Raw genomic sequence first — 23,366 nt, forward strand, 5'->3', positions numbered from 1 at the left:
CTTTTAACATTTCTCTGAAAAAAAATGAAAATATCAATCATGATTTCATTGGAAACATCACAAAATATTTCAAAAATGAAAGTTACATATAATTATGTACTATGAAATACATTTCTAGAGAAATTATATGCAGCAAATGCTGTTTTCAGTGTAAGAAACAGAAGTCAAGATTTGCTTAAACACTTTAGGACGTATTAATTATTATCCAGGTACTGATAACCCGCTCTGTCCTTTTTCTCCACACTACATATGCAAAAAATAGGTGGATTAGTTGCAAATTACCTTACTTTCACATTCTGCTGAATACAAGAGTAATTCTCACTTTGAGAGGATATCAGACAGTCATTTTATATGTGGGTCTCCATAACCTAGAGATCTGATTCATCCTCTATTTCAGACACCACCAAGAAAAAGCTGATAGATTTTAATGAAGACAAGCCTCTTTAAAGCTCTAACTTAGACAGACACCTGCTCAGCTAAACTCTCTAAAGCAACTGGTACAGCCCATAGCCCCACAAGTCACAGGAAAAGGGTGATTGTTGGGGGTTTTTGCATGTTAAATATCCGGTCAGGTCATGGCATGTAGTTCAGTTCCTAACTGTCTCTGGATAAGTGACTTCTGCATCCATCTCTGAAATTTAGTCTGTAACACACTAATTCAATTTAGGTAAAATCTTTTAACAGTCTTGAAGGTATTTAGCTTCATATATAAATCCATATCCATGGTTTGGTTTTAATGCAGTGCTATGGAATACTCCATATCTGCACTTATCTATTGGGCTGCTGATTCTTGATTGACTTCTTTAGCACATTTTAATAGGCGTAATATGAAGCACTTCTGAGCGCAATTTTTCTTCATAAAGATACTATTAGAATTTCATTGAGAGGATGGGGATGTTTGGAACCTGGTATTAATAGGTGATACTAACCTAGTATGTTTTCTGAAAGCCTAAGATAAGATAGTGTTTCTGGGAAGAATATTCCAAAATATCCAGGGATGTGTGTGCAGTACAGAAATTCTGTAATCTCTCCTGATAATCCCATGAAAAAGCAGAATTGAGTTTCACCCAGCTGGGACTTGACTTGGTCACACAGAAAACAAAGTCTCATCATTAAATTCACAGAGAACCAGACCAGACTTTAAGTAATGAAAACGTATGCTTGTGTTCTCATATGACCCAATTTTTAAATTCCCATTTCTATACTTGCACACCAAACAAAATCTTCTATCCTGTTTTGCTGAAGAAGCAAGGTGAAATAGTTATATTCAAGCAAAATAAAGCCAGAAGGATGCAGGCACAATGTCCACCTGGTCCATCCTCTTGCCCTGAAAAAAATTTATTCTTTTACATATGCATGAAAATAATACTTCCTCACGTTTAACATTTCTTGTATGTCTTTTCTTATGGTTCTGCATAGCAGCAGCTCTGCCCTACCCTATTGGGGATCATGCAAGACAAGCACTGCACCCACTTTGGAGATTCTGGGTGTTTCTGAATTCTCTATTGTAAAACAAAGTAAAATCCATCTGACTACTTATGTGATTCATTATCTCAGTTGATCCCTTTGTTCTTCAGTTTTCCCTTGAAAAAGATGAAAAACCTTATATTTCTTCAAAGTCAGAGGTCTCTAAAACTGAATGCTTTATGGGAACAGGGAGTTCAGCTTCCCCATGTAAAAATGCTCCATGTAAAAATGCAGCTAGTTTTCATTATGAAAAAAAACCTATTTTTAAAAATACTTTAATAGAATCTCATTCAATCTTATACACGTCTGGTGAAATGATTCATAACTCCTATGTTAATAGCTTTTGAAATTCACACAGGTGTGGAAAACACAAGATCAAGTATATAAAAATGAAATAATGTTCTTATTTTATGTAAATTTTAAAATTCCATGGAACTAATAGTGTATTCGATTCTGTTGCAATTTTCCATAGCCGCGTAGTGAACATAGCACTTATGTTGGCATGTATCACAATATATAATGTTGTCCACCAGTGTGAAACAATGCATACAATGAACAAAACAAACATTAACTCAATTTTCATTTTTAATATCTGGTCCTTACAGAGATGTCAATGGTGAGACTAATTTATTTCACTGAGGCAAGAGCAAGACCTAAGTAGCCAGTAACGTGCCCTTCAGCTTCATGTTCACTCAGTTCTATTCAGTTAACACACTTTTCCATTGCTGTGACAATTTTAAAGCATTTATTCTGTAAATGAATAGTCAGCTTTCATGCAAACAGTCCATTAGCATTAATCATATGATTCTCACATACATTGACAAAAAAAGTGTTTGCTATATTTCTCTTGTCCATGACAAATGAGTTGTTGGTAAGAAATTAAAAATAACAATTTAAAAGGAATATTAGAAAAACTGATCTCTTGACACATTTCATCTGTCATCTGAAATAAGAAAAGCCATATTCCAAATATGGAGGATGATGTTTCTGTTTATGAAAGTATAAGTCTTTGCCTACTTTATCACTGATCCTGTTGCATAAATTAGCATTTGTATTTCCTGATATTCTCTTTGGACAATTCTGAAGAATCCTAACTTAATGGAATACAAATGTGCAACTACATTAAAATAATTAAATTAACTGAGTAATTTGCATTGACTACAATAAACAGATACTTTCTAAATATTACCTCAGAATTTTAAGGTATTAAAATCTTATAGCTTTCGAGACATGCACCTTCACTAGAGTTTGACTGAGAACTGCTATGCAGCCACTGGAAAAAACTTGCATTAGGGCTTCTGCCTAACAGGAAATTATGCTGAACCTGAACCAACACTCAGTGAATTCAATATGAGTTTTGTTCTTTCAACTTTAATCTGCACTGCATCAAGCCCTTTGCACACAATCTCCCATTTCTTCAACACTAAAGGAGTGCTTATGACTGTCAAATAATATTTTTCCTTTCAATATCTGTTCAAAATTAGATTTTGAAAACCATCCCAGGACTCTGCAAAATGAAAATCAGACTTGGATTTGTGTGTCAAATAATAATCTTCAGAAGCTTGTTATTTTGCAGATGGAGATTTTAGCTGCCATGTTGTCTTTCTAAAAATAACATGCAGTTTTCCAGTGAGCATGCAGTCAACTAGCAATATCAGTGTGCGTTTTTATCACAAAGAATCACATGAGAAATCCATCTTTAGAGGTTTCTATAATCAAATCAGGAAAACTCTTAAATTTATACATAAAGAAAAATATTTTTAAAATCTTTATAAACATGACACATCTTAAAGTCCTTTAATGTTTCACAGTGGAAGAAAAAAGAGAACAGATGAATGTGATAATGGATAGACTATCTAAGAATTAATCGACATTTTTTGAAGTGACAATGCTGGCAAACGACAAGAATGGAATGTTAAGGTATTTATTGTAAGCCAAGAGGAAAAGATTTATATGCATCATCTCCAAGCCAGTATATAATAAAATCCATTTTCAGGCTTGACATATAATACAATCAAAAGGCCATTTGTGACTCTGAGCCCGTGTCTCCTTCTTATGTTATAAAGTACCCAAAATTTTCCAGCACCATTTTGGCCCTTTTCTTTAAAGGGCAAATACTATTTAGTTAGAAATGCACTTGTATGTTTTTTAATCCTGATCCAACTCCTACTGTTGCCAGAGAAATATTTTCTGTTGAATTCAGAAGGAATTTTTAAAAATGTAAAAAAAAAAAAAATCATTGAGTAAAACTTAGTATTCTATTCTGTATTGAGATGATTGCTGTTAACAGATTTGAGACTGCCTCAGTGGCTAACCAGTAACTTGATGGGACATGAACAACGTATTTCTTAAACCAGCTGTAAGGCAGAAAAGCTGAGGTTACTATTTGGATTCCCTGATGCAAAGCTGCAATTGTTTCATTTATAGGTAAATGTATTCTGGCTATTCCTAGAGTGACCTTGGCAGCCAACTGTGTTGCCCTTAGTGTCAGCAGAAAGAAGGCTGTTGGTGTCAGTGGGCTTTGGATCAGGCTTTAAAGACAGAGGAAGCTTGCTTAAGGAGGAAAACAGACATAAAAAATAGTCCTGATTTCCCAGGTTTTGTCACTTAGAGTTTAGAATACCAACAAGACATTTTAAACCCTGAAGAATAATTGTTGTAAGTCAATTATTTTGACCCTGTAAGTTTTTTTACAATTGTATACAAGAATAAAGAAGAGCAAATCTCCCTGGCTTACAAAAAAAAAAAAAAAAAAAAAAAAAAAAAAGGCAAGTACTTTATTTATCAATAGATATTTTAGCTGCTTTTTACACCATTGCAATGACTAAACAAATAGCATAAAATAAACAAAGGAGAGTATAAAATCATTTCACTCCAGCTGGTATCCCAAGACAACCTTTTGACTAAGTACAGAGTTAGATGTTTCAAGTATGGCACTTATATAAATAAGAGCAGAGAGAAGATGGTATATTCACAGTCAAATGCAATGAACTGTCTTCCTTTGGTATGTGTGTCGTTGTAGGTGATTGTAGATAAATGCATAAATTTGTTGGCATGAACGAGCTCCATCATATTCATGCACATATTAGGGAATCAATCAGAATGTTCTGATATATTCTGCAGATCACAACTAATGCAAGATGATTAAGGTCTCTGGTGTGTGAGTGTGGACAGGCAAACAAAAAATGGCAAAATTATATTCAGCATTTATTTTTAGCATGACTAATTGATGCACAAACCATGATAGAAAATCACTAGTAATACACACCAGAAATAAAGTCTGTGATTTAGACAAACGAAATAAGACATCTGTGAGATACGTGAACGCAGATATCCTGATTGAGCTGTGTTAGGTTCCTTACAGTGTGCTTACCCTCCTTTTAAAACATGCTTATGCCTGCACATTGTAACAGTGTCCCCCACCCCACCCCACCCCATAGAGTATCCTTGCAGAGTATTTGATATGAACATTCTACACATTTACAATTAGTCAGACGGTTCAAACTGTAAACATCCTAATGACGACCAAAAAGCTGCTTCACTGACAGATAAAACCCAATCATTAGAAAGAAAAGTAGGAGTAATAGTAGCTGTGCTGTAAGGCTAGGTCAAGCATAGTTTTATAGCTGTTTTTTCAGTCTTTTATATAGCGCTGCATTTTGCAGCTAGTTCAGTAAGTGCAGATCCAATACCTTAATGGCTTTCTTGGTGGTTTGATAAAATGCTTGCCTAAGCAATGTACCTTTCTCTAATGGTATCTGGGTCTGTTCCACCTGGCACAGTGTTTCAGTTCTGTCACAGCCTCACACATAAGCTGAGTCACTTGACTGAGTCCTGCCGAAGTTAGGCATGCTCATTCTTGGCAGGTCCTTATTTCTGATTTCGTATATGGATTTCCTTTTTGCCTGTACTCCTCTCACTGCCATTTTGATCTTTCTCCAGCCCAAGTGGTTCAGTTCTGCCAAATTAAGCACCACACAAATCCCACTGACAGCAAACATGAATACCAAGAATACAGTCTTCTCAGTGGGTCTAGAGACATAGCACTCTACTTCTTTAATGCAAGGGTATCTGTCACATTCGTACATGGAAGGGACATTGAATCCGTACAGAAAATACTGTCCCACTAAGAATCCGATCTCTAGGGCATTTCGAAAGACCACTTGGATGATATAAAATCGAGAAATGCCTTCTTGCCTCCTCATCTTTGACTTTGTAGTTCTGATAGCAGGGTTGGGGATTTCCTTCACTTCTAAGCAGTCTGGTTCTGCCTCTTTGGTGGAGTTCTCAGTGTTTTGCAGCACCCCATTGACAATCGTGTTCTTGATTTTCTTACTGTCCTCACGCTTCATTGAATCCTGGTCCCTTTCCAAGGTAAGGAAGACAGTGGAGTACCTCCGTTCCCTTTGTTTAGCAGACTGGTGAACGGAGTACGTTATGAAGCACAGGCTGGGAGTGCACACCATGATGATCTGGAACACCCAGTACCTTATGTGAGAAATGGGGAAAGCCTGGTCATAACAAGCCTGGTTGCAGCCTGGCTGCAGCGTGTTACAGACAAACATCGTCTGCTCGTCATCGTACACCGTCTCCCCTACAATGGCCACAATGAGAATTCTGAAGATCACCACCACGGTCAGCAGGATCCTGCAACAGAGAAGCCCGTCAGTGCGCGCCGCCGCCGCGCGGCCGGGAGCTGTCCAGTGCTGACCGAGCCGCCGCGCCGCGGCACCGCGGACCTGCACCGGCCCCGGCACGGGCACCGGCACCGGCACGGGCACAGGCGCCGACCCCGGCACGGCAGACCGGTCCCGGCACCTCGGAGCGGCCCCGCTCCCGCTCGGGGGGCGCGCAGCCTGCGCCGCATCGCCTCGGCGCGGCCGTGTGCCAGGGAGCGCGGGAGGCGGTCAGCGCTGCCCCCCGCCCGGCCGCCCCGCGGGAAAGGCGGTCACACGGGCCCCGGGGCCCCTGGGAGCACGGCCGGGAGCGGCGCCGGCGGTGGGACCCCGAGGGCGGTGGGGTGTCCCCGACGACCGTGCGGCGCCCCGTGGCTCCTCGGGGACAAGGACGGCGGCGTTTGCGGTGTCCCCGCGCCTCTGCGCCCCGTGCCGCATACAGCCTCCCCAGCACACACACCGCACGCACACACACACCGCACACACGCGAGCTCCGGGCACAGCCCGACAGAGCCCGGCATGGGGTGCCGAACAGCCGGGACCCACCGTGCTTCGCCGACCCCCCGGCCGGCCCGCTCGGACAGCGAGGGATCCCCCCCGTGCTCCCCGTAGCTCTCCCGCGACCCTTACCTCCCTATCATAGTAGAATGCTGCTGCACGGCAGCTTCCAGTAGCCTCTCTAGAATAGTCCATTCCCCCATCGCTGTTCATCCGGAGACAAAGACTTTGGCAAGCGTAGGGGATCTCTTCACTTCTGCCTTTTTTCACCCCTCCTATTTTTTTTTATTTTTTTTCTCAGGGGGTGGGAAAACAAACAGAAGAGCAGCCCGTCTCTACCGCCCGCAGTCCGGTGGCGGGAGGGCGGCTGGAGGCAGCAGCCCTGCCGAGGATTCCCGGCTCGGCTCGGCTCGGCTCTGCTGGGCTCGGCGGCCGCCACCGGCCCGGCCCGCTCGGCTCGTAGCGCGGCGCGGCGGGCGGACCGGCGGCGTGGAGGGAGGAAGGTTGGCTTTAATGTCTTGCTGCCTCTAATCTGCCTTTAAGTAGTCTCCGCTTGCGTCACTGACAGGTTGGTGGAGAGCAGCCAAAAGCGGCGCTCGGATTTTCTCATTTTTATTATTCCGGTGAATACAAACAAATAAATGCAATAAAAATAACTGAAATAAATAAACGGAGGAGGAGGATGGAGGGTGGGGGAAGAGCTGCCCCGGCAGGCACGAAGCTCCCTGTGCCACCGAGTGCCCCCTTGCCGGAGCGCCCCGGCCGGGCACCCTGTGCCCGCCGCCCCCGCCTGCCGGCACTCCCCGCGCTCCGCCCGGCAGCAAAGCCCCGCGGCACCGGGAGCTGCCCTCGGCTGCCCGCTCCGAGCGCTGCTCCAGGGCGGCACTGGGACACCGTGGCCTCTCCAGCCACGGGCTCCTGGCCGGGGATACCCAGGGGTTGCTGGGCTTCGCCTCTCTCCTAGAGATCAAAACAGCGGTGCTATACAGCAGTGACCTTACTTGTTAGAACTGCTAACCCTTGGAAGATATTGGACTTAAAATTACATCTTTATTCTCCCTCGATTACAGTTATAAGAATTGCTGCAAACAAGTTCATATATAGCCATTTCAGCGAATTCTGAGATATGATTTTATTTATGCTAGAAAAGACACCAAAGCTTCACGCAAAGAAAAGCATCTTCGAACTGTACAAGAAAAAAATATCTTGGATAAATCCCTGCATTACAATCAGTCCATGTATTTTGTTCTCATAAACAGCTGTGTTTAAAATAGTTTTTTTCATTTTACAGACACCCTCACAGACTGTTCCTGAGATGTCACCAAATATTTCCACACAAGCCATTGGCACCAACTGGAATTGAGAACTCCGGTGAAGAAGTGTATTCTTGTATTCTGTATATTTACATAAAAATCAAGTAAACCTTCACTCCTGCTGTTCTTTTTGCTCAACTAATCTTATTAAAGAACAACATAAGAAAAATTCTTGTCAGTCTTGTCGCAATATTCCTAGTGTCAAACTCAGTAAATCAGACTTTCTAAAGCAGAACTGCACAGGCCGTAGTAAATAGTGTAGTCCTTTTTTTTTTTTTTTGCCTTTGCAGCTCTCTCACGAGTCAATTCCATGTTATATCAAAGATGTTAAGTGTTTTCTGAATAAAAGGGATCATGCTTCATGTGTGCAAGAAGGCATCTGTATGCTTTAGACACCCCAAGGTTTTTTGTCATTTCATTTGCACTATGCAGATGGTCTCTGCTTCACGTGATACTGGGTCAGTTGACTGATTGAATTAGGGATGTATCAAACAAGAGAGGATCAGTCAATACCTCTGCACAGAAATTGGTAGATTTTTCTTCTCTCTCAGTCAAGAGCCTTAGGATTTTTTATATAGTTTCTAAAAATTGCTGCTGCAACAACACCAAAGCTAAAAAGATGTTGGGGTTGGGTTTGTTTTGTTTTAAGAGGACTTTTATGGTCTCTATCAGCTACCCTGACAACTGAATGTCTCATACAGACTGAAAGTATCTGTTTAGAGATGGATCTGAAAATAAGAGAAATCAAAGCAGTATGGGAAGCAGTAATGCATGTGTAGAAGGAGAGAAGGCAGGGAATATGCTAAGAAGCTAATGATGATAATCCTATTTAGCAAACCAAACAGTGCGAAAATCCATTATTGAAGTTACTGAAGAGAAGGGAGAAGATTTTTGTTCATAGACAAATAAGAGAAGTTCTACAAAGGAAAGCTGTTTCCTGGTACTGGGATACAAAACCCATTTATCTGGGCTTTGAGGACCCTGAAATGAAAAGGAATTACATTCTGATCATAGCAAACACTGGTCTATTAATGAACAGTTAGTGAGCATTTACTGTGTTACTGACAGCCCAGTCATCAAGACAAGGAGGGAAAATATCATAAATGGATGCTGCAAACATATAAAAATTGTTATTAAATTGCTTTTGATTTAATTATGGTTTAAAGTTAAATTATTTCAGACCTTCTCTTACAGGAGTTGCATTTCATTCTGGAATACCTGACTTTCTTACCTCATATGCCACCCTCCAACTGTATTCAGATGGATGATACTTGGCCTTCCTCTTGATAAAGTTTACAGATCTTCAAACCTTGGTGAGTTTGGAAAAAAAATAATTTCAGTGAGAGTCTCTTTCACAAAGCCAACATTCATTTCTAGTGGCTAGAAAATTCAAATGAGGTTGCAGTGTCTCAAACTTGTATGATTTCTGAAGCTAAGAATTTCTGTCCTCAATCTGAGGCCTGACTTGCAGTCAAAATAGAGGTAATCAGAATCAACATGATGTTCTCTGAATGTTTAACACAACGATGAAAGGTGTATGAAGAATTAACTGCATTTCCATTATCCATTACAAGAAAACAGCAACCTGTGAACTTGTCTGACAAATTGTCTAAATCACAAAGTGCTCAGACAATGTGTAGTCATGACTATAAATTGTAGACATAAGAAGATTTTCAGCTTCTAAAGGTTCACCTTAGTTTTTACACCATCCCTCTGAATGCTTTGGCCTATGGTAAAGCCAGGATTTGCAGAGCAGCAGGCTGCCAAGGGTGCTGTGGATGTGCACAGTGCACCTATTCGGATTAGAAAACCATGCCTACATTTCATTCACAATCATTCAGGATTATCAGAGCTTTATGTCTCCTGGCTTACAAAGAATGGTTTCCTAACGAAGCAGCAATTACAGTTTGCACCAGGACCAAGCCTGTCTTGTTCAATATTTTTGTCATTTGCATAGAAAGGAAACAAAATGAGATTGCTATTCCACACATAGGCTTTTGGGTGGTAGAGTGTATTTTTGTTCCTCTTGCTTTGCATTCAAAGAGAATGAGTATTCCTGTTCAGTCCAAATTCAGTATGAATTCTGTCATTCCTAACAGGATCTCAAATAAGCTTTGCAAAAAGAAGTTTCAGTCTGCACGTGTTCAAAGATGCCAGTGCCGCAATATTAATTTCTGATTAAATAATATAGACTAAGTTGATCTTGGATTAGGTCTGAAGAATGAGACTGTATGTGTCCTCAGTTTGGAGCCAAACTGAGGTTAATCTGTCTGTAAGAAGCTGTAGGCCAGATTCTCTCTAAGAAATCCAGCCCTTTTGCCCTGATCTGGTTTTGCAAAAGGTCTGGAGAGCAATCAAATCTTGCAGGATGCACATTCCTCAAGTATGGAGCAGAACAGACTGGGAGCAAAATTGGCACATTTGGCTTGTCTGTCAGACCTCCTGCAACCACCCTGCAACCGTGGATGACATCAGTGGGGCAGGATGAAGTAGCCACATGGCTAGTGCTGTCAGGCAGTGCACTAAACAGTGGTATTCCCCTGCTTCATTGCTTTCTGTGCTGACCTTTACCAATGTAAAAACACAACACAGATATTGCATGAGCCTTCTGCACTTAGTGCCTCCTTTTAAAGTTATACATCCATTCTAAAGTTATTCCAAATATTTTATCTTAAAATAAATCAAATTAATTATTTTTATAATAATTATTTATGATTTATAAGTACTATCCCAACAATCTTCTTCAATGCAATTTTTTTGCAGCTGTTTGCAGTGGATCCATCATAACCGAAAATGAATATACGTCATATTTATATTCTAAAATTGCATGGCAAATTTACTTTATTTCATTACAATATTGTAAACCACTATTTCCACCAGTTGTAGTAAACTGAAAGCAAAGAAAGAGCTTTGAATTAAAAAATATAGGCTATTAATAAAGAAAATAATGTACTTTTCTTTCAGAAGTTTTTGTGGAAAAATCATATTTCCTTATATCTCTATAATATAATGTGGCTGCATTTTCTAACTAGTCACAAAAGAGAGATTTTTCAGCATTGCTTTCATAAAGCGTTAGAAAATTCTTTGGAGGACTGATATGATAAATGCTTAATTTCTGATAGTATTTGGTGTAGTCCATGAAATCTAAGTCATTAGCTACTAAACTGAAAATGCCTTTTTAAGACCTCTCACAGCCATCTGCTATGCTCTGTTTTCATTTGGTGCCATGTGTGTATTAATGAAATGATTGCATCAGATTAAATCTTTTATTCATAAAATCATCTAGGTCATCTGCCTCTACCTACACTTTCTCTCTCATTAAAATGAGAGACTGTGTATGTTCCCTTCCCACTGTATGAGTACAATTCTAGCTGCAGTTAGCTGTTGAGTGTAGATCTTAAAAAGAAATCCCTCTCTGTGTCTTTTTCCCCAATGAAATTCCCTCAAAAGACAACCCTAATGTATCCCAGCAGAAAAAGTGCCTTTTTCCTGCAGTTTAAAAGTAATGACTTCCCAAAAGTTGCAAGATTTGGATGTACTAATGACTTCAGTCCTTCACAAGAGACAGCAACATTGCAAGAATACTCATTTTGCTGCCAAGAAACAGGTTAGCACACTCTTCCTATCCAGCCAACAGTGTTGTTGTCAAAGCTGTCAATTGGGCAGGCACTTGTGGTCCTTGTGGTGAGCATGGAATGGATCCTGCACTTATGTGCTTCATGCTTGACAGTAGGAGTGTCAAATGCACAGAATGCAGGGCTTCCTGTAATGCATGAACAGACAAAACACTCAGTTATCCTAATAATCAAATTAAGACTCTATTATGCATCAGAGGTCCATATCTACAAATTGAGATTGCTATAAATGGAAAGCTATTCAGGCAAACAATGAATGTAATCAGTGAAGAAGGAACAAATCTATGAATAGTCATGAGCTTTGAAAGTGAGGGTTCATAAGTCATGTTGAAGTTCCATAACTATTCTTGCCAGGGGGTGAGGAGTTACCACAAGAAATACTCACAAGGGGGGCAGGTACTAAGTAAATATTCCACAATCTTCTGAACTAAGGGAATTTAAAATATCTAAATGCAAGTGCTTTAACTAGAAAATAAATTTTAAATATCATATTTTCCTAGTTACAGAATATTTTATTTCCTGACAGAAAAAAAATCACCTAAGTTTTATGGGGCAATTATAAGCTGTCCACAGGGACCTTTCTATGCACAAATTAAGAGTTCAAATCAATTTCCTAGGAAGCATTTAAACCTGAATACTGAATTACAATTGCATTTACTTCTGGCATATATACAGCTCCTAATGCAGCAGCATTTGCACTTCTTGCAAACTCAGATTTATTCAGGAAAGGCTGCAGCCAGGGGAAGGAACACATCATTGAAACAAATACTTATGAATTGACAGGCTCTGCAAACAAATACAAAAGAAGTAAAATATTCCAGTGACCAGATCACCTGCTGCCATTGTCTTGCTTTTCCTTTCTGGTTTTCATCAATCTCAAAAAAGCACTCACATTGTGCTAAAGCATCCAAGCATCCATTAATGCAATTTCACGGACTATGATGGCTTAAGTGTAAATTTGTGATCAAATCTTATGTGGATTCCCATTACAATCTACTTTGAGTTTTCATGTAACCTAGTGAAAGACCCTTTCAAAAATACCTTGGAAAGAAAGGAGTATGAAGGATTCCAGTACAAACAGATTTAGTACATATTTTAAGGATGCAAAAAATATCTACATACTAATATAATAATTATCTCAATATGGGAGTAAAAATTTTTCACTGTTGAACAAATTTTTTTATTCCTAAAGCCTATTCTTTCAAAGATATGTATTACAAAATATATGTAGCCCAATATAAGCGATTAGGACATTGCTGTATAATTCCAGCCAATTATACAGCCAGTATGCCAGAGCCAATGCAGAATATTGTGAGACTCGGTTTGGCAAACCTTATTTTCCTCTTTTCCTAACAAAACAAAAGGAGTTACAAGTGTTCACCAGAAGGAACATAATTAAATGTAACTATAATAATACCTTTAAAATTTTTTATTATATCATAATATCGCTATCCTGTGGTAGTAAATTTTAATTGTACTAATGGCAAATAGATGAGCCAGAATTTAAAACCTTGAAGATCTTATTTACACCAGAACATTTTAAAATTTCCTTTGGCAGAATATGAACTATGAGAAAGTTAGTGAGTGCTTCAGAATACCCAGCACAACAAAAAAATATGATCCGTCAATCAAAAAAGAGTCCTCTGTACTGGAACTCCTGGCAGCATTTTGATGCTTCTCCTATTCCATACAAAAAAAAGAAAATAAATTATGAGAAATCATGCTTCAGTATTTTCAGTATGAATGCGTTACATCAAGCACTTTTTTCAGACCTACTGCTTAGCTCTGCCCTGTCTACATTTGTCTTCAGCCAAATGCTGAATCTCTGTACTCCCAGCTGCTTTCAGTTCAGTGACGTGATTTACTGCAGAATTATTTTCCTTTGTTTTGATTGTTACACCACCATATATCTTCAGTATTCCTGGTGCCCCTCACTCTGGTCCTCTCCCTCCCCATCTCACCAGCCACAGAAGGGAATTCACACTGTATTAAAGCTTCCCTTCAGAAGCCAGGCTGAAACAATCCGTTGAAATAACTAGGGCAGTCAAGTGATTGACTTGAAAGTAAACTATGTCAGTGAAGGGGAGTGAAAAAGCAGGAGCTCAGTAGGAAATGCAGAGGGTTTTTAATCCCTCTGTCATTCAAAGATTCTACAGTTGTAATAAAAATTTGTGAAATATATTTGATATTAATTCTGTTATAGATATATAAGGTGTAAAGGTATACAACCCATATGTATGGGTGTGCAAATGTATGTATTTGTGCATGTGTGTCCTGGCTGGGTGGTCCTACATGGTGAGACAGAAGTTATTGAGGGACAAGGTGGATCAAATCAGGTTGCAGAGCTGAAAGCTCTCCAGCTGGATTTGCATATCACTGAACAAGAGAAATGGCCAGTGCTCCACCTCTACACTGAGGCATAGATGATAGCAAATGTTTTGTGGGGGTGGCTGGACCAATGGAAAAAGACCAATTGTCAGTGCAGAGGGAAACCTTCTGGGCTACTGAGTTGTGGCAAGACATTGCCACCCGGGTAGAGAAATTGGCTGTAAAAGTACATCATGAGATGCACATGTGCCCAAGAGTCGGCCTGCTGAAAAACACCACAACAGACAGGTGGATTAGGCTGCCAAGATCAAAGTGTCTCAGGTGGATCTGGACCAGCAACAAAAGGGTGAATTATTTCTGGCTTGGTTGGCCCATGACACCTCATGTCATCAGGGAAGAGATACAACAGACAGATGGGCTCATGACTGGGGTGGATAATGGACAGTATCTCCCAGGTTATCCATAGCTGTGAAACATGCACTGCAATCAATCAGGCCAAGAGGGTAAAGCCCCTGTGGTGTGGAGGATAATGGTCAGAATATGAGTATGGGGAGGCCTGGCAATCAACTTCATCACGCTGCCTCAAACCCACCAAGGCAAGCGCTACACTCTGACAAGGGTGGAGACAACCCCTGGATGGCTGGAGATGTATCCTGTGCCTCAGGCCACTGCTTGCAGCACCATCCTGGGCCTTGGAAAACAAGTCCTGTGGAGACATGGCATCCCAGAAAGAACTCAGTTGGACAATGGGACTCATTTTCAAAACAGCCTCCTACACCTGGGCCAGAGAGTGTGGTATTGATTGGGCATGACATATTCTCTATCACGCCAGCCTCTGGGAAAACTGAACGGCACAATAGACTGTTAAAAACCACACTGAAAGCAGGGGGTGGTGGGACCTTAAACATTGAGATTTACATTTTAGTGAAGGCCACCTGCTTAATTAACACTAAAGGCTCCACCAATCAAGCTGGCGCTGCTCAGTCAGAACCTACTGACCATAGAAGGGGATAAAGTCACCCACAGTACATATGAAGAATGTGTTAGGGAAGATGTGTTGGGATTAAGCAAAGGCAAACCCATCCATAGGAATTCTCTAGCAATCCTCTTCTATAAGATTATTGAAGTGAGTTAAATGGCTTCTATGGGGAAAATATTTTTAAATTCTACAAGATTTTAGACTTTGTCCTAGGTAAGGTCCTAGGTAAAATCTATTGAATTTTGGCTTTCAGTGACATTAGCACATGTGGATCAAGAACGTATAGTCATGGATTTGAGAAAAGAATCTGACACATCTTGTGGAGTTCATGAAATATTTTTTAAAAATTATTTTCAAATTAATGAAAGATTATAAATATTCAGTAGTGTCAGTTTTTCGGTCTAGAATCTTTAATCTAGTATATAGAGCAACACACTTTTACTGGAAATTAGCAGTTTATAGACCCAGAACACTTTCCCAGACCAATTCCAATCATGCACATCTGAAATTTCGCAGGTGGTGATTTAAACTGGCATTTTTGTGAGTTCCACAACTGTTACTAACAAACAGCATCTGTTCAGTGCTGTGCAACATGCTTTGTTTTCATAACACCATTTGTTAATCTTTCCTAAAGAAAAAGATTTCCAGGATGAGCATTTCATTAAATTTTTGTAATGTTTCCATTTCCAAATGGAGCAAAATCAAATTGAGAATATCAATTTCTTTTATCCCACAGCAAGTTGAGTAATTATCTATAGAATTTGCAAAAATTTTTGTGTTCTGAAATACTTAACTCATAACCATATTTTTCAGGATCTATTAAAGATGGTTTACTTTCAACTATAGATTTATTTCTGTGTTTTTAAGAAAATGACAAATCAGCATTATGTGCAATATTGCTATAGTATTGGAAGTTACCGTTTATTTTTCTAGATGACAATGAAACCCACATAATTTCTCACACAGATTAGAGTTGCTCAAGGGCTACATTGATTTACGTACATCCTATGCAAATCTGTCCTCATTTGAATCACGTATTTATTTGGCATTTTAGATTTAGAAATTCTGCTCTACAGTGTTTGCAACCTCTTCACACTTTCCTGTAGGAAAGTGAGGAATTTTTTTTTCTCTGATAAACTTAACCAAACTATTGCTGATTTATAGGGAAAATAAAAGAAAAATAAAAAAATATTTGTTGTGCCTTGCTCCATGATTTCATTAATCTAAAGCTGTGTCTGTTCTACGAGTGGGAAACAGCATGGAGGGACATGTCTTCCATTACTCTATCCACATCTTTATAACATTCCTAGGAGCTGGGGGCTTGGGGTGGGCAACATGGCTCACCCTACCAGCAGCACCAAGCAATTGTTTGAGTCATCCCTGGATATATTTGCCACTAGTGCTTGCCCTGCTCTACACCTTGCTGAGGATCAAGGGGAGCTGAAAGGCTACATTACACACCTCTTGCATGGCTAAACACCTAAACCAGAGCTTGAACCAGAGAATCTTTAAAATATTTGTCAGTTGAACTTCAAAGGCTGCAACAGAGTGTGAACATCATATATTTATATTTACATGTAAATGGGTAAATATTTTATATCCTAAACATTCTTAGCAGCTATTGATTTTTACCAGTTACTATGATGTATTGCCAATACCATATCAGGTTTTATCAGTTTTCTGTGGTTTTTTCAGGCTATGAAGCATCTCTTAAATCTGCATGTGTCTGCATGTCTGTGCCTGCCAGAACACAATAAAAGAAATAAAAGAATTCTATTTTCTTCAATAACCCTCTACAGAATATCTGCATTTCACACACAAATTCCTCATGACAGAGTCACTTGTACTGTATTCAAACCCATAAGGAGATCATACCTCCTGACATGGCACAGTAACTCTCCCTTTCCCCATCCTAGCTACACAGAGGACTGATGAAACACATTTATCCTGGTGGAAACTTCTAAGAATGAATCTGTGATGGACTTGATGCATCCCAGAAGCTTCCCCTTGCCTAAAAAGAAAAGAGGGGTTGCAGTGAGTCAAAAAGCCAGAAGGACTAGGGCTCCTAATCTTTAGATTTAACTAACATTTTTGCCTGATTAAAATAGATGAAAATCACACACAGAGAATTTCCAGATGGGAGTTTCAAGATGTCATGCTGAGACGTAGCTCCTCGGTGTTTCCCGAAAACCAAACCTCTCCTGATCTTAAAAAATAGAAATCAGTCAATATCCAGCCCTCTTTTCACTTTGTGAGTGTATCCATCCTACAGTTTTTGTGGACGAAAATCAGGCAAGGGGATTCAAATATTTGCTGATAAGCACTTATAGGCTTCATCTGTTCAAAAAATATTTCAAGAAGTAATAGATCAAAAGGCATGGGTAAATTATTGATCTGATTTGTTTCATTAGAGTCTTTTAATACATTTCATTATTTCATCTATTTCCTTGGAGTGAAGGATCAGCCTAGAGACAGAAACTATATTAAAAAGGGAAAAGGCTTACAGGAATGCTAGTGCAATGGGGAAAAGATAAAAATGGTAGCCAATCCCACAGGGCTTTAATAAATATTTGTGAAGCATATTTAGTTTAATTACACCAATTAGTTATCAAAGTCCAAAGTCATGAAAACTGAAATGTCAGTGCAAACTGTACCTTGGGCTTGAAGGCACAATGCAGAGCAAAAATAAATGTGCGAAACCCAAATATGACTGCCACAAAAACAAACAAGGCATGAGAGAAAACATGAGCTCAAAGATAGATCAATTAATCCAAAGAACACCAACTAGACAGGTGGATGAGTCATACACACAGTGCAGGCAGAGCTCCTGTTGAATGGAAAATACAACTTAACACAGCATGCTTCACTCTGAAAGATGAGGCCAACAAGATGAACTAAATTGGGTGGCAAGCGTCCTACCTGCACCATGATCGTAGAAACATCCTCAAACAGGGAGCAGGAGCTGAGTTGCCCCTTTTGAAAGGTCACTCACTCTTCTTATGATCAGCCGTCCTCAATAATATGGTTTTCTTCAGTTTTTAAGAAGAGTGGGGGAGAAGGTGGGGAAGTATAATGTAAAGACATTGATTTTTACATCATAAATAATATGCTATGCTTTCTTTTCACTGGGAGGGTTCATCAGAGAAATATATCAAGTGTATATATCAAAAGAATTTAAAATATTTAATTGTTCTTCTCCCAACAGCAGGGAGAAACAGTCTTTCCAGAACTAGGAGGTGCCAACATATTTGCTTCACAGGGCATGATTGTCCTGCAGAGATGGTAAAACCTATCACAGCTGCTTCTGGAACAAATCAAGCACACTGCTCCAATGGCTATAATTATCTTGTTAAAATATTTTTATTTTTAATTAAGTGAATGTGTAGATTAGAAAACCAAATCACAATACACACAGAAAAGGCAAAGTTAAAGTACATGACCCAAATTCTAAGAGGTCTTCTGTGACTGAGCATTATTGCCTTCTTAAAAGAACACAAAATTGTTTCTTGTATACTATATTTATTATGAAAATTGGTTTCTCAGAAGTCAGGAACTATATTCAGGGGTATGCATCAGGTTGTACTAGAATCTAGATTGAAACATGCAGTTTAAAATATCCACACAAAGTGCCTTTTCACAAAGACAAAGTGTATCTCCACTGATTCTTTTTAGCCACTATATTCAGTGGTAAATTGGAAGCGTGCATGGCTGATTTACAGTGTGGGAAGGGAAAAAAACTGTTTTGGAAAATAGCCATTCCCTTACCTGCTTTAGAAATTCCTACTAGTATCATCAGCTTCAAAACAAAAGCAGTGTTTAGATTTATCTGACCTGAGATTTGGCCTTTTTTTTTTAGGACCCAAGAATATAGTACAGCCTTTTTGTTCTGCATTTAAGTTATATCTGAAGTTTTAGTCTTCTAAAGTAATACTCACTGAAGCAAAATACATTCCACTCTTTAAGAGATTTTTTTAAAAGCCAACTTACCTATGATTTGTGTAAATTTTAAATTATTATGGAAGTTACTGAAGTTGGATACAGTACCCTCTTTCTCTAGCCAGCTTCTCTCCATTGTTTTCACCAGGCAAACTGTGTTTGTGGAAAGATCAGGGAATTTGGAAGAGAATAGCAAATGAATGTGAAGACTTCATGTCATGAGCTGACAGCAGGAATGACTTGTGACATACAGGTCTTGTTAGTAGCCCTGGAATTTGATTATATACTCTTCAGTGCCATCTGCTGTAACCACATGCATTCAAAAACTCAAGAGATTATCAAATAGCCAGTCTCAATAGCTGCATGGCAGGGAAATTATCTAACTGTAGCCTTAGGTTTATTCTACGAGGGTAGAATTCCATTAAGGAATCAAGTGCACATCATTGCCAAAGATTAAGAGTTTGGTCACAACTATGGACACATTCTTTCAACTTTCTGCCTCTTTCTTAAGGTGTAGCAAAATACCCTTTACAAAAGCCTGCAAGAATTCTTGCTTTAGCAGCACAACACCTCCTCCAGCCAAGCAGGGGCAGAACTGTGCCTGCTGGTGTGACTTGAGAGCAGCTGTACATTTCATGTTCCCCCTGTGAACCTGGGAAAGAGAAGTCAGGAAACAATGTCTTCCAAGGTACTAATTGGATTTGGGTGCCTAGACTCTGAAAACCTAAACTCATAAGACAGTGGCAAAGCTTTTGTCTCCTTTACCACCAACAATAAAAGCTGCTTTTTTTGGTGAAGAAAATATAGCTCCATTAAGCACTATCTTATCTTAACTTTCGGCAGTTATAGCAAAGAAAACAATGATGACTTTTGTTTGCTCCCTAGAAGAAGTGTACAATGTGCTTGATTACATCCATTCTGTCCTTCAGGATTCAGGCAGAGCTCTGGAGCTCATAGTGCTAGAGAACAACTTTCTGCTGAAAATTAATTTTTCCCAACAGGAATTCCACAGTGGGTCATTCATCACAAGCCACATGACATATTTTCCAACAAACATTTCATAAAATCCATGTACTGAACATTTTGTCTGTGTGAATGATATGCCATAGCATCATAGAATCATAAAGGTTGGAAAAGACCTCCAGGATCATCACGTCCAACCTCTCCTCAAATACCACCATGACCACAACTCTACAACACAAAGTGTTGCTCCATGATCTGTTCTTTGTTAGATTTAGGACACTTAAACATTGATAAGGATTCCATTGTTCTAGGGGCTACAGACAGACACAGTGAAAAATTTTCTATACAAAAAAAAAACCAAAAAACCTTTTAGACTAAATAGTCAGGATATAGGAAAAGAAAAGCATAACAAATATTCTTTGCTTTTACATACTGAGAGATTCCAGCCAGTAGCACCTGCAATGCATGTCCAGAATGGAGAGTGCTGGAGGTTTAGCAAAGAGCCACCTGCAGTTTGTTGGGTTTTGCATAGCAGTATTTATCTGTTCTGTGGTATTTCTGGCATTCTCTATACTTAGATTGGCAAATGCCACAAATTCCATGATAAATTTAAACACTGTGAGTGATAAATGTCAAGCTTTTAATAGCACCCACTGTCCCTCTGTCACCACATGACCCTATTAGGCGATTGCACAATCACTGTCTCTGTATAATACTTAATCAAGAAATAGTCTTTACAGCATTTTCAATTGCAGTATATTTACTTTGTATAAGCAAAGGAACTCTTTGTATATCTCTTGCAGAAAGAGGAGCCTGAAGGATACTTACTATTCCTGCTGATTTCATGTGCTTTTTTTTTTTTTGCAAAAATAAGGTCAGAAGGTAGTTTCCTATTTCTATTAGTTAACAGTACAACAGACAGAATTCATGATCTTATTTGAAATGAAAAAGTTTGATGACAACAGATGACAATATATTTAATCAAAAAGAAAAGTCTTCAAAACTATTGCAGCCATTAAAATACAAAATGTGACACCAAACATTTTCTTTGGGCATTTTTTACACTTTCAGAAATATATGTCGCATTCAGGTTACATCTGAAAATCATATCTCTGTGGCATTTTTTGACTGTAGGTTGTAAGAAGGAAAGAGTATTTCACGTTGTCGCTAAAAACACTTAAGCTCTGATCTCGAAACTCCAAATTTCTGAGGTTTTCCTCTTAGCACGAAACTAAATCAGGAATTAACTTCTGTCTTAGGAACAAGGCTACTAAATATTTACAGTATTGTCTTAGTAAAATATCTCTGTTATGTTTCTGACCAGAAATATTTTCCTTTCTAACTTCAACTGTGCTAATTCTCCAGCAAGGAGTACTCATTTGCTATGTGGTACAGATGTGGTCTCTGAAACTTGTTACCAAGCCAGGGTTGCTCTTCCATTGCAAAGTTAAAGAGAAGGCTTAGGGAAAATATTTTTATGCATATATATGCACAAATATGCATTTCTGTGTGCGTGTGTGTGTATATGTAAGTATGCTATTACAGCAAACAATTTGGAGAATCCAGAAACACATGTAAGAGAGAAAATATCAGCTCAATAGCATAATAACTCATTTTCCTATGTACAGTGAAGATATCAGTTCCATGCAAGTCTCTTTCAAATTCTATACAATTTAACTGCCAAAATGTATGGGCAAAAGATCAAAAGCTGCTGCATTGCTGCAGTTTGTCTGGTTGCCATACAGAGCTGAGCTGCGCAGGAGAGCTCAAATTCAATTAAAAATAAATCTGAAATTATTTCCACACCAGTAAGTCTAGTAAGGCCTAAGATCATTTTTGTAAATTATTGTATCATTTTTTAAAGATTCTGGGTTTTACAACACCATAATAGTTAAAAGTATATCTTGGCATTCTGTAGTATCTGACAATAGATTGTGACATTTAGAAAGCCATACATTAAATGCCTACTATATATTCATCCCTGCAAATACATTTTGCTTTTTAGATATGGATCAAAAAATCATTAAGCATTTGTAAGAATAAAACCAGAGACTGCATTTTTCCCATTTCTGCATATACAACAGGCTGTCTGCTATGAATCCAAAGATTTAATTATGAAGGAAACAATATGTTAATGAACGTGAATTCACAACCAGTGCTGAATTAGTAGTTCAACTGGTTAATGACATTAATTTCAGTAATTGTCAAACTAAAACATTAGATAATGAAGTCAGAAATTTAGCCCTGCTGATCAACCTGTAATAGAAGACTGGGAAGGAGATTATGCCTTTTAATATTTTACCCGAAATAAAGTTACAGATACAGAATGGCCTTGATTTAACTAGTGGAAAACAATGTTTCCTTGTTGGTGGTATTTCTTGACAAGGAAGGATCACTCAGTTTAGGTGCTAAATTCAAGACATAATTCATGCCGAAGAAGAAAAGTGGGTTTTTTTTCTTACGACTTGTTCAGTGGTTTGTCTTTAAAATCTGCTGAGATTTCTATTTCTGCAAGAATTCTTCTCACCTCTGGCTGAGATTTCTTCTCCCCTCTGATTTATCAGAGAATCAGAACATTGTAAACACACATATACACTCAGACCCAAAGTAGATAATTTACTTGTTCAAGGTTACTGTTTCTTGTTCTCTTTAGGTTTGGGGTTTGGTTTGGTTTTTTAATATAAAAGTAGTGACAGTTTTGGAAGATAGAAGTCTGTGTCCTGAAAATAATTTATATAATTAAAATTAAAAATAAATAAAAATTAATATTAAATTCATTGTCAGAACTGATATATTACATAAACCTGAGGATATGGTATTGCCTATATTTTTATTCTTTCCTTGAGAACAGTTACTGTAAAATCACTGTGTGCTTCTGGATGTTGTGGAAGATCTCCCCACTACTGGCCCAGCAATTTGTGCCTCCCTCACCCTTTCCTTCCCAGGAGGCAGCCAGCTACACTTTCCATCTGCTTGCTTTCTCAGCTGAGGCAGCCACAGCCAGCTACCGGGAGCTGTGGGAGGGGATAAGTGTGTGGCAGGAGCTGCTGTGCTGTGCATTTCCACCCTCTCCAGAAGAGCTGCAGTTGGACCTCCTCTCTAACATTGAGGAGCTCCTCGATTTGAGCATCCCCTTTTTGTAGAATCACGTCCAGATGCCACAAAGTAACTCATAAGGCATTTGGGACCCTTTGGAAAGCAAGCTCAAGTAGTCCTCATTATCATTGACAATGATAATGTCAATGATAATGTTAATCACCCTTTCTGGTGATCTAAACCTGAGGGGCTTAGAGACTCAGAACTAATCTTAAAGCTCTTTCTTACTGCCTAGCTACCTTCATCTTGTTTGGTACCTTCCCAGACTTATTATATCATTTACATGTTACATAAATCTATGGCAGTAAAGCTTTATGCTTTATGCTATGCCTCATCCACTTTTTTCCCTGCATGAATATATATCTCCTGGTTAAAAATGTTTCTAAAATACAATTCATCTCCTCTACAGGAGCATACTACCCTGTATTTGGTAGAGAATATATACACAGTATTTTGTGAATTCAACCTTTATGAT

The 23,366-nt window shown here is 38.9% G+C and overlaps 1 protein-coding gene across 2 annotated transcripts; it reads right to left on the minus strand.

Annotated features, from left to right (window-relative positions):
• Window positions 1–4,230: 4,230 nt before the first annotated feature.
• GJD2 (gap junction protein delta 2) lies at window positions 4,231–20,322 on the minus strand. 2 transcript variants are annotated; one of them, XM_085061996.1, is made up of 5 exons: window positions 20,229–20,308; window positions 18,941–19,484; window positions 16,772–16,907; window positions 6,774–11,717; window positions 4,231–6,114 (listed from the first exon to the last, which is right to left on the minus strand). In XM_085061996.1, exons 4-5 carry the CDS (start codon window positions 6,842–6,844, stop codon window positions 5,271–5,273), a joined length of 915 nt encoding a protein of 304 aa, XP_084918122.1. In that variant the 5' UTR covers window positions 6,845–11,717; window positions 16,772–16,907; window positions 18,941–19,484; window positions 20,229–20,308; the 3' UTR covers window positions 4,231–5,270. The 2 variants fall into 2 exon arrangements, with proteins under 2 accessions (XP_084918122.1, XP_084918120.1); XM_085061994.1 differs by lacking the exon at window positions 18,941–19,484 and having other exon boundaries at window positions 20,229–20,322.
• Between the last annotated feature and the right edge of the window lie 3,044 nt (window positions 20,323–23,366).

The sequence above is a fragment of the Lichenostomus cassidix genome, chromosome 5 (assembly GCF_008360975.1).
Source record: "Lichenostomus cassidix isolate B80296 chromosome 5, HeHo_3.0, whole genome shotgun sequence".
Taxonomy (NCBI): Eukaryota; Metazoa; Chordata; class Aves; order Passeriformes; family Meliphagidae; genus Lichenostomus; species Lichenostomus cassidix.

Bases quoted from the DNA above. Each gene is read 5' to 3' on its own strand.
- GJD2 (XM_085061994.1), bottom strand. From the start codon at position 6,844: ATGGGGGAATGGACTATTCTAGAGAGGCTACTGGAAGCTGCCGTGCAG. The intron at 6,115-6,773 runs GTAAGGGTCGCG...TCTCTGTTGCAG, and splicing joins CATTCTACTATGATAGGGAG to GATCCTGCTGACCGTGGTGG.